Below are 12,832 nucleotides of genomic sequence, written 5' to 3'. Positions count from 1 at the left end.
TTTTTGGAACTGACAACGCGATTCCGGCGTGAAGTGGGGCGAAAGACCCGAGATAACGAAGCTCTGGAGGCGCGCGTTCGTCGTGCACCGGAGATTACAGAAAAATTTCGTCACGCTGGAGTCTCCCCCCTTCATTTTTCCAGACGATGCGATGTCGCGACGAGTCCTCCGCCGCTTACACGTTTCCACCTCTTCCCCCCCCCCCCTCCGCTCACCCCCCTCCCCCCGTGAACCGCGTCGGGCGACGGAGAAGGCGACAGCCTTTCCTCCACCTCCTCGAGGGAACGCTTCGCGGAAGCCCATAGAGTCCCAACGCAATCGGCGAACGGCCGACCGGCGACCTTCTCGTCAGAGCAAGCAATTCACAGTCAGTCAGTCAGTTGGTCGGTCGGTCCCACTCAACTCCGCTGTCTACGAACGGCGCAGAATATTGTACAAATATATTACCGCGCACGTTCGGAGTATATAAATTGCACAGTCGAAAAGACCCAGTTACTAGACCCTAATCCAGCCTCCCCCCTTTTCTCCATTCGAACGCAAAGGTGGTTTGCCGGTGATATTTACTCGCGAAATAAGTTGGTGCGTACCGTTTTCTTCACCTCGTAAAAATGGACAGTCAGTGCGCCTACGCCAGGAGGTCGACCGACAGTAACGACCTTTACGAGGTCTACGATCCTCAGAGGGCCCGCAACGGGGCCTCGAGCAACCTCGTAAGCCTCGGTGAGAATCCAATTCGTCTCAAGATCCCCCGACCATTTGTCCCTCCTATTTGTGATTTTCAAGGTTGAAGTAGTAGAGTTTTTCACTAGCTAAATGCAGTGCCCACTGAGTGCGATTTTCCTAGGATTTCGCTTCTGTTTTTCGTTCGAAGCTGGGAATATTGCACTCAATGCACACCGAATACAGCTAGTGAAAAATGCTGTTTGGTAACGTAGGTTTGAGAAAAAATTCACTAGTTTACGATCTTATAGGGTTTTTAACGGGCTGCACTCACAAACAGTGTGTACTACATGTCAGTTCTTCAGTTTTCAACAAATAGTAAAAGTGAAATCTGGGGAAATTCACACTCGATGCATTCAGTGCAGTCAATTGAAAACTCTATTGGAATGATTTGAAAGGAGGCAAGTTTTCAAAATAAGTAGATTAGTATGTTTTCATATGCTAGTACGGTTTATTGAATTTCAGAGGGAAAGCGGAATTCGAAATTTCGAAATAACGACTTGCTTATCGCCAGCAATCGTTACAACAACGTGACTAACTTCAATATTATATCAGATTCCCTACGTTTCGATCAGAAATCACGGCAGTCGCGACTCGGTTGACGCTGCGGTTGACGTCATCGACGCTCTGGTGTTGAGGTTAAAGGTACAGTTTGTCGCAAGGGTTATTGGGTAACTTGAACCATCGATACATGCTCGAATAAGTAGCAAATTCAAGGTTCTTGAATGTGGATTAGTGCGTGATGTGCCGTCACGTTTTCCGACTTAGAGTGCGAATAAACCGAACAGACAAACTTTACCAAGGATGGAAACTGCACGCGTGTTTAATCTGCGATAAATACTATTTCTTAATCCACGAAATAAATTAAATCTTTCAAGCGTTGGTACCTGCAGAGTATATCATCATTTGCAGCGCATTTACATTATACCGCGGTGCAGAGGATGAGTATAAATCGTAGACTTATAGGCAGGATGTTCTTCGCGAGTATAACGGATTGCAGTGCACGGGATCTCTGTAGTAGTTTTGTTGCATTAAGAGTCAAGAATTCAAGAGAGAATATATACTTATACGTATGAATCCATGGACACGATATGTACGATCCACGCGCGTGCCACAAAATGCGTAACAGAATAGAATGTTGTGCATATCTCGACTGCATCGTTCCACATCGCAAGATTATGGAAGAAGTATTTTTGAAACGCGTTATTGTTGCTCGAAATGAATTTACTCCATTCACTGGCAAAACTTCACTTTCAAGTATGATGATTTAAGATTTTATTTATATGTTTTTCATTCTTGTATGCCAACGTCAAATGTTTTTGATCTTGACAGTTTTTGCCTACAAATTATCTAGAAGCATTTCGCTTGAGTAATGTTCATTAATGGTTTCCAAGTGGTTGACTATTTCTTTTTTTGTAATCAAACCGAAACAAGTTTCTTTTTATAAAAATTTTATGTGCCTATTGGTCAATGTATCGTTTGTTTTTCCTGTTACTTACGTCGTTAGTCATTTGCATATAAAATTTACTTAGAAAGGAACCCCGTTCTGGTTTTGATTCCAAAAAATAATCAACCACTGGAAACCCAGAAATGAATATTACGTACTACGTCCTTCGCTAGGTTTGCACTTAGACGATAACATTTGTTGCTACACTCCTTTAGCCCATTTTTCTCTTAATCACAGGTCGGATTTTCGTTCGAGGTATGCTTTTTAATATTTTCTATGTCTACCGCCCAAAGATCGAAAATCAACGTTTTCTCAAAAGTTCCGTAATCAATTCTGATTAAATTTTCACACAAGATTATACATGTAAAACAAAATTGTCAAGAGTAAATCGAATATTCCGATACATCTAGCTTCGGAGTTATGAAGTTTTTGATTAATTATTTAAATGATATTGTTTCTTTATTACAACATTTTTTTTACAAAATACCACAAATTTGATACGTATTTCGTACATGTATCTGTACATTTCGTATATTTTTGTTCATGTACAAACATGCTAATATTTTATAAAATATGATATACCTCTTGAGAAACGTATAAATGAAGTTTTACTATATCGTCGTTCAATGTGTTATTACATATTTTTGTGATTTACATATTCTTAACTTCATAACAATTGTTATTTACTACATTGCTTGCACGTAAATTTTCTTGAGATAATTATGAGAAAGCTAATAAAACCTCAATGCAAATGTAGCGATTCGAAAAAATGAACCTGCAAGAATTGAAAAAAGCGTATCTTCAATTTATTCTATATATGAATTATACCAATTTTCAGATATGATGATACAAGTATAATTGCTCTGATTACCTAAGTAATTGTTAAAGGTACGTTCCACGCAATAAGTAATTGAGCATTTTAATTACTCAATGAAAAAATCATTCAATTCTTTCGACGGTTTCGGTACAAGTTAAACTTGATTAATTACTTCACAGAAAACAAAATGACAATTAGATAGATTCTGAAATAGAGATAGAAATATTTTCACCTCTAATTGTAACAAACTGGGATTTTAGTCTTAATTTTACGAAAAATAATGAGAAAATGCGAACTTTTTCATATTATTTTATTTGAAAGATCTTGCAATAGCTGATTAATATATTCTTACAATAAAAGTATCCTCAATATGCCAATTTCTCAAGCGGCTTGCAGCTTGACGCATTGCTTTCTATAACGCAATCTGCTGACATTCTTTGAATATGCATAACAAGGAATTATTCGCTGACATATGCCGAACAAGCACAATTATGTTGATCATTTGCAAACTGCAACAAGAAAGACGGTTGAATGTATAACGGCATTCATCGTTCTTTCAGCGACTATTTTTTCAGATTGATCTAAACATAAAAAATCAAAATCAATTTTATGCCAGAAAATTAAACCTATGACAAAACTAATTATATAACCTACTGAAAAAATTAAGATTCCTTTCTTCTTTTTCTTGACGCGAAATGAAATTGATTATAATATAAAGTTGATGGACAGATGAATGTACAGCAACAAATATGGACGCTGTAATTCATGAAGATTTGCAGCATGGCAAATAAAACTAAGCATTCAAATTTGTTATTTGAGTATTATAGATATTACTTTCTCCACTCTACGAGTTACTCACACATTCACACTTGAAGTAGGTGAATTTCATCTTTGTATCTAATTGTGTTGAAGTTTTGAAATGCAACCTGATAAAAATTTGTAAATTGCTTTCTTTTTACGTAAAAACATCAGCAGAGGCAATCAGCAAAGTTTATCGTGCAGTGTTTTATTGATATTGAAAAAAAATGTAATACATTTCCGTATTATATTATTTCAGGAATGGTAATGTCGATATACATATTATATATTCTATTTTACTCAACGAACTTAGAGCCAAGCTTGCACTCGATTTCTACCCATGCCTTATCCAATCCCCTCTATATTTATTATACGATACGATAATACGTAACCGGATCTTCGACCATGCTTGCATAAGATAAAGTTTAACTTGCTTGCTTCCAGATGCCCTCCTCGCCGATCTACAGAACACGGTATCTCCCGATGGTAACAACGCGACAACACCTGGCTATGGATCACTCAATGGGGCAAGATCGCATCCCGGCAATTACAGGGGTTACGATAATCGAACGTCACCGTTGCCGCCACAGTCGGTGAGTTGGCCTTGTGGCTGTGGAGGGTAGAGATAAGGAGGACTATCTCCGTGTATATAAAGTGTCCGTAAAGTAGGGTGAAATTAAGACGGAGTTACCGCAGCTAAAGTTCCACATTTAAAAGTAAGCGCCAATCAGATTGTATAAGCTTTAATGCTTATTAGCGCCAGTCTGGTGACTTATTGAATCACTATTTGTCGTTTTTTGATGGACACTTTGACAGTTGTAAACCTGTGTGTGATGCTTCTCCTCACCTCTACCCTGCATCTTTATGACAAACTACGTATGGGTAGAACACCGCGCTATGATCAGTCGCGTTCTAACTGCTTTTCGAATAATTTCAATTCTTACAGAAGGGTTAGAAGAGTCGTTAGCTGTGTGATCGAAATGCTTTGTCATATACACTGCATGTCTTCTGATATTATTCTAAATTCATTCTAATGGTCTTACATCAGTCATCACTCGTATCCGGCGCTGCTGCTATGCATTTGAACCAATTTCAAAAGTTGTGTTGCAAGCTCCAGTCGTTGGAAACACCCTAGTAGTATACAAATTATTACTTAACTACTGTCCCCAATAATGGACTTTTGAATGTTTGAAAGAATGTTGACGAGTCGACTTTCTCGTATCGTCTGCATGCTCAATCGCTGGATTGCAATTGCATGATGTTTTATTTTTAGAACCGAAGGCGCGTGCTCGATACTCCAAGTCCTTATCTGTCCCCGAACGTCTTATACGCGTCCTCGAGATTTCGGAAGGAGGGTGCATATGGCTTGCGCTTTTCTTGTTGTTATACATTATACATTATGCGTCTTCCCGCCAGACGCCACCGGAAACGATAATGAAACTTCTCATATCGTGTGTCATGCGGTCTTCAAGTAGGTACAACGTTATACCGAGTATAAACTCCGTCGAAGACTCAGATCCACGGCGAGGTGGTAACGACGTATTTTGTCATCCCCCCGGTGATTCAGAGAATGAATCGCATTCGTGGAAACTTACGAGTTAATTAATGGAATGCGTGGTGTCAAAATTTGTCATTACTCTGGTGCGGTTGACTTCTTTGTTTTAACGAAAGGAAAAACACCTTGTGGTGGAGAGATAACTGATTTACCCTATAATATAAATATTTTAAATCAGAGAACACTCTGCAGGTTGAGTAATAAGGATTCTTGGAAATATTATCTAGGGAAATTGAAAATTGTGGCTGAAAATGAAAACTGCTTTGAGGCAAATATATTTGTATTCCCAACGAAATATTTGGCCAAAGTTATAGGTTCACGCTCTTTTTCACCAGTATCATTCCGTAATCTCAATTAGAAGTATGCAATCTTTTCAAACAATGAGTTGAATGACGTGTCAATGTACATTTCATCGTTCAATTACGCTTGAAAACTCTTCCCACATGACCTTACAATTTTCAAGTAACTTATTCCGAATCGATCTTACTTATGTTGAAATTGAGTTGTTCATGCTCAATACTTGCCATGCTCGTAATTGTTGTCACTTTCTCTCTATTTTGTTAAAAGTATTTTGGGACAAAAATATATTATGCGTAATATGAAAATTGCAAAGTAAGAATATAAGTGATAATGAAGAAAACTGTCCAAACTAATGCAAATTGAGTAGTATTTTCTAAATAAATTTGCCTTTTTTCGTAAGCTTGAGTCGAAATAGATTGTTAATTTGATAGTGTATTGAAAGAAATACTTCATTTATCCAGGAATAAATGAATTAACATCGAATCGGTGCAAAAGAAACTCGAGCAGTGTTCATTTATAATTTGTATCCGAATCGCTCAATAATTTTCTTTCTCTCTTTATGCCTGTCGGGTATTTACCATTTACTTAAGTACCTACTCTCGTATCTCTGCTTCAACGTAGCTGGTTTATGTACTCGGTTGATTTCTCGCTCACTGAAATGAGGTTTTGTCATCGGAAGAGGTCTGTGTAATGTATAACCAAAAATGGAGAGAAAACGACACCCATATGACAGAGGTGTACTTTATGTATGTACCAGAAGTTTGACTCCGCTTGTATCGGAATATTTTTCTTTCTTTCTCAAGCGCACATGAATAAAATGCAATTTAAAATCATTCGTGCCGAATCGAAAGCTCTGGAGGAATTTTAAGAAACTTTCTTCTACAAATAGTAGAAAATCAGCTATTCGATGTTATTTTTACTCAGAATAACAATTATTATTAGTTATCCTCACTTCGCAGGCTTCAATGGGCACTTTCCTTTTAGCTCAATTTTCTGACAAAAATCGACACCAAGTGATTTCATTGTTCGGATCTAACGGAATAGGCCAATGAAATCACTTAGAGTCGTGTTAAGTTGTGTCAGAAAATTGACGTGAACGGAAAGGGCCAATATTTGTTAAGTTTTGGCAATGTCTGACGATCCGGTTCGCGGACCGCCGATATTGTCACGCCCAATATTAACACGCGTTATCGACATCGGTAAAACAGGATGACAGACACTCTAATGTATTGCTTGAAAAAAACAGCGATTTTTAATGAATTTAATGCATAATGAATTATTTTCATACACAGTGAGAGGAATGATTTTTTTTTCACGTTGGTTTACGCAAGTATGAGAATAAACCTCCTTAAATTCAATGTTTTTCTCTCGGTCCGGTATTGTTAAAACAAATGAATTATAACTTACTTAAATTAAGTACAGCAAGATTTTTTTTTAGTTGTTTGTGTATATTCAACGCATAATTGGGAATAAGTGTATTTCAATCCGAATGATATTTGCTCCTTAAAATTTTTATTCCCCTACTCAGAGATGAACAACCCGCCGAAAAGGACTACACCCAAAGCAGTGCTGATGTGATTTATTCGTGAATTTAATACACGAATGTTGGACGTTCTAATTTAGGAAAACCTGGTTCGATGAAATCACCGACATTTTTAGCAATGACGAGCAAACGTCTTTGTTAACCAAAATATAAATTTCAAATGGTAATGATGTTCCGTGTGCCATACTTTACCGACGGTGTGTTGCTTTCGACTTACAAGTTTCATGATCTGCTCAAATCTACACATTTTTTGATTCCCCCACTTCGATCAATCAATTTTAACGACCGATAAAACAGAAACACAATCAAGTTCTCTTTCGAATTATTTTAAATGACGGTCGACGGATCGGTCGGTAAAGAAATCTCAAGTACACGTGGCCTTCGTCAGGTGGCGGGATCTGTTTTCTTCCGATGTTTAGGGCGCGGTCACGACTCCGGCAGATTATAAATATAATTTACCACGGAGCGCGAGGTTTTTAAAGACTGTTTCACCTCAACCGCGACCTCAGGTTAATAGAACCTGACCCTCTGCAGCGACGACTTATTATGCACCTGTCCATGTCTCACGACTTGGCGGTCCATGTCTTACGACAAATTATATAATTACATCCAATAACAGGTCACTTGATTATTTAAAGGGCAAAATTACCACCTGCATTCTATCAAGAGTTTCTGTTGTAGATTGCGTATAAAGGCAACCGAGAAACGTTAGTTTCAACGCTGTGTACTTTGTACGTAATATTTGTAACTTAAGTGGAAAATAATGCCGACGAAATTGGAATTAATCTTTCAAAATTTATAAAATGTGGAATCCACGTCTTATTGGTATCATTTTCTTTTTTCTTTCTTATCATTACTTCTTACGTACGGAAAAACGTTTATTCTCCTTGAACTAGACACTGAAACGTCCGTGGTTGAAAACTTGGAACTAAAATTGGCTCCGCGAGTCTATTCTTCACCTACGCTCTTTACTCTCTCTTACCATTAGCGTATACGTATGCATTATATATTGTTTTTTTCTTCAGGTTAACATAGATTCAAGGGGGAAACTGGTATGTAATGTTTGAGGGTTCTTTTTATCCAGAACTCTATTACAATATCTGTAATACCTCTTCAGTATTTGCTTCGGAAATTCAACCATCCAAAGAAAACATTTTTGGATATCAAGTTCTTGAGGTACCATTTCTGGAGAATATAAGCGTAAAAATCTCTGTAAATAATCGAAAATCCGACTAGTGAAAGAAATGAATTTTTACTCTTTGCGGTAAAAAAAAAAGCATGATCTCTACTGATTCGGCTGTAACATGTTGAGTTTAATTTGAAAGCACAAAATCTCATGCAAGTTCTTTCTCCCATGATTACTTGTGTTATAAACACTGATCGTGAGCTAAATTTTCGAATGAAAATTTCCTTTGTGTTCCAGAAAATCATGTTCTTTTCAAACACTCCTATCTTTTCGAAGTTTTTGCGATAAACAGTTGAGAATGCGCATGTTTGTAAGTTGATATTTTGACCGGTACTGTGACGTGAAAAATTTAAAACAACATTGACGAACGTGAGACTCGCACAGCTGAACTCTGCTAAAGTACCTGCACATACAGAAAGTAATCAACGATATAATCTAAATTACGCATATTATAAATTATCAACTAACAACGATTATAATACGAATTCGAAGCTATGTTGAATGAAGCTTCAATTTAATTTTGGCTCCAACTTTATCATCCGTTCACAAAAACGTTAATTTAAAAAAAACCAAGCTTATTCTAAATATCTTTATATTTATGATTGCAATCCGAATATTTTTGATAAGAATTCTTTTATACTTAAAAAAATTTTCATACTTGAAGTAATCGTATATTACGGATAAGATACTATCATCTAAAAAATTACGTAACCACGAAATAGTTGAAGTTCTACGCATAAGTCGCCTAGTCGTCAAGGGAAGAAAAGGAAATGTCTCGGTGTTTTTCCTCCAATCGATGATGCCCCTGTTGAATATATTATATACTGCCTCAAATGAATCATGACTACAATTTTTTCTTCAGTATCAGTAACATTTGTTTCTATATTTGAAAAAAAAAATTTATCCGAAGATTGAAGTACTCAACGATCAGTTTTTATTTTTTAAAGAATAGATAAGTGTGAAGAAAAGGTAGATTTGACTTCAGCATAAAAATGTAGAATCATATAACTATTTCGAAAATAACTGTTTTACTATTTTTGTAAAAACTCAAAAGTGTCTGTAAATTTAAAGCTCCATTAACGCCACGTTATACTATGAACGTGTTATACATAGATTTCGAGGAAATGTAATACAAGACATACATTCCGATGTATGCAAATAACAGCAATCCGCACAAAGCTTCATTATAGTTACGCGACAAAAAAGTAGCCTAGAATTCGAACTTTTGCAGATATTATAACTTTGGCATAGTATACATAGATATACGTGAGATATCCGAGTATCGCGGAGTAGGGGCCAAAAGTCGATATTATTAATAGACGCAGATACGTGTGTGGATTTTTGAAACTGGAACCCCGGCAGCAGTTGCTCCGTGTATGTATTCGCTGCTGCAGAGCCTTGACACTCATTCGCATCAATTGACTGACACTTGTTTGTTTTCCCAATTCGTGTTGCGATGAAACCACCTTGCGTTGAAAATAATTTATTTATTTGAGAATTCCCTTCAGGCATCGATTTAAGATAAAATATATATCATATGTATCAATTTTCCTGTTGATTCTTTCGCCGGAAGCTACAAATCTCCGTACAGTTTCATCGTCATACACACTGCAAAAATAATCGTTGGGTATTGATAATTTCAAATTACCCATACTGAACAAAATTTTATTTGTTACGATTACTGGAAAGTTGAGTAAAATAAGTGTCGCTACAACAACGGTTTGAATATTGTTTAAATTAGAAGAATAAAATTTGGTATGCAAGTAACTATTTAGTGTAAGTTTTCTGGTTATTGCGACATTGAATCTGTTCATTTAGTTTCCTACATTTTTTCAATCAAACGAGGCCTCAACATCCGCTATTTATTGTTGCATTGACGTCAAATCATCGCAACGTATAAGTAGAATGTAAAATATAGTACAAGTGATGATAATCAAAAATTGTGCTAACACATTATATACTAGATTTTCTAGTTATAGCCACAAAACTCATTTTCATTTCGTATTCAGAATCATTTTTTTTCGTTTGTGATAAAAAACGATAATAATTAACAACTCTACAGTAATATCAACTATAGAAATATCTCTCGATGCAAGAACTCTAACGAAAGGTGCGATCAATAAAAATACTATAGGTTGAACTGCGGAGGACAGGTCTGTACATATGTATCGAAAAACTCCGGTGTTTCTAGTATATTTACAAAGGTCCGAAGAATAAGAAAAACGGCATTGTAAATCGAATTTACGCGCGAACGAGGAATGAGAACGAATCGTAGGCTTTTCGTTCTTGGCTGGCGGTGTGTGTATTTTCGCCGTCTGATGCCACTGCCGCCGCCTCCTTTTCGGAGCGATTCATGCGTGGCGTCAGGCCTGGAGACTGCAGACTTTAAAATTTTTAAGAAAATAGGATTACGAAAAATAAAACCCGCGAAGGGCGGGAGGGGGGTTTGAAAAAGCGGAAAAATTCCACGTGCAGTATTACATACGTTGTGTGTTGTATTAACGACCCTGGTGAAAATAATTTCTACGATTTTCTACGAATTTTCAAGGAAATTGGGACACCTCGTACAATTTTCGTACAAGTGATTGTAATTATGCATAGTTTCTCATAAAAACTTGTAGATTTTGATGAAAATTTGTATTTTTACAATAAAAAATCTACAAGCTAATACAATTTTTAAAGAGAATTAACAATTCGTTACGAAAAACTATGCATATTTACAATTTTGTAGGAAATAATACGAAATGTTCGAATTTCCGTAAAATTTCGTAGTAGTAGAAATTTTCACCCGGGTAGACTGAAGTTGGTAACATTAACGTATGGAAACGTTGAAACAAAAAATTACTATTTGGCACCTTTAGAATAACTGAAGAAGTTAAATTTATAAAGTCTTAGTTTCTTGTTACTGTTTTAACGGTTTGCTAAATATCATGTAATCCTGAATTTGCATAATAACGACTTTTTCTAAAGATGTATCATTACAATAACATTACAATCTTCAAACTGATTTGTATTATACACTCGCAGCCTGTCGCGATTCCGTTCGTTGATGTTTTCAAATGTTTTTGGTGTCGAAACTATAAGACATAGCCATATGTTCTAGGGATTTTTTTTTTTGTAGAAACCATCGCGACCTTGAAAACTCTTTCACATAACTTTCCTCTACGTGTAAGAGTTTAGTAAGCGTTCTCATCAGTGTGTAATCGCTTTCCGACTTTGCTGACAAATATCGTTATATCACGAAAACTATTTATCTGGTTGTAACGTAATGTAACCTAAAATATAGCCGGACGTTGTAGCTATCCATAGAAAAAAAAAGAATCAAAATCCGTACAGTAGTTCTGGAGTTATTAGCGAACATACGCCGAAAAACTTTTGAATTTTATGAGAGACGAGGAGATATAGCCATAGCGTTACGTATCATCTATATACGTATATCAGAATCCCGGTGACGGTTTTGAACGTGTGCAAAGTTTGAGAGAACAGGAATGAGCGGCGAATGTGTAGGATTGAAGTGCCGTGGATCACCCACCACCACGACACGCGGCACCAAGATATAATTAACTATTATTATATCTATAAATAAATGCCGCACTGTATCGGGCCGAAAACAAGCTCCACACTCGACCCAATAAACGTCTGGAAAAACGAACATCTAAGTATACTGCAGCACCCGATCTTGTACTTTTCATCATCGAAACCGATTTCTTTTTGTTTGTCTATCTATTTTTCATCCGCGGTTGATTCAGGGAAATATGTAATGATTTATATCAGTTTTTTTTTCACCCGTATTTTCTGCAAATTTATACACTTTATAATGTGTAGTATATGTTATTTTAGGTTCATCATCACGATCCTGCACAGCTAGGCCTATGTATAGTGTCTCATATTTTGCTCGGCTCTTGCTATCAACGCGTGTCTTTCTGAGCCCGGAAAAACTGAGTCTTAATTATAGTTTGAACGATAATTTTCCAAATAATAAAACAACAATAACAAAAACTAGGGAAACTGATCTATTCCAGGAATTTTCTTCCTTACGGTTAATTAAAATCATTTTTTCCTAGGCCAATTGGATAATTCGATCACGCTTGGGTTTCAACCAATATAAAGTGTCTAAAAATGTGTGGAAAAAACCAAACTAATGACGTCACTGTTCCCGATTTTATTTCATCAGAATATCGTAATTCAGGTTATCGAGCTCTTATATAACTCTGTGATATATTTGAAAAAAAGGATAGTTGCATATGTCGGATTTGTTTCACAACATTTTATGTTTTGTATTGAATTCACAGTTTTAAGTTAAATCATACCCTATTATGTAAACTGTAATACTCAAAAAACCAGGTAGTGCAGAGTGAACTTGGCACATAGGAAAATTTGCACATAAGGTTACGGAGTAATTTCATTTGCTATCCGTCCCAATTGATCAAAAGCTTATTTGTAAATCTACATACATTACGTATCTG

At 36.4% G+C, this 12,832-nt stretch overlaps 1 protein-coding gene across 6 annotated transcripts in view; it reads left to right on the top strand.

Annotated features, from left to right (window-relative positions):
* Positions 1–12,832, top strand: part of LOC124304784 (leupaxin) — a 48,230-nt gene that overhangs the window by 25,782 nt on the left and 9,616 nt on the right. For 5 of the 6 annotated variants that reach the window (XM_046763424.1, XM_046763422.1, XM_046763425.1 and 2 more), the window contains one exon: positions 4,227–4,375. In XM_046763424.1, coding sequence (XP_046619380.1) covers positions 4,227–4,375 — 149 coding nt within the window. Of the gene's footprint in view, positions 1–401; positions 721–4,226; positions 4,376–12,832 lie in introns of those variants that run through there. The other variant, XM_046763421.1, reaches the window with a different exon arrangement.

This window comes from Neodiprion virginianus, chromosome 5 (genome assembly GCF_021901495.1).
Source record: "Neodiprion virginianus isolate iyNeoVirg1 chromosome 5, iyNeoVirg1.1, whole genome shotgun sequence".
Taxonomy (NCBI): Eukaryota; Metazoa; Arthropoda; class Insecta; order Hymenoptera; family Diprionidae; genus Neodiprion; species Neodiprion virginianus.
Note: the sequence above shows the minus strand (reverse complement) of the source record. Positions and strands in the feature narration are given on the sequence as shown.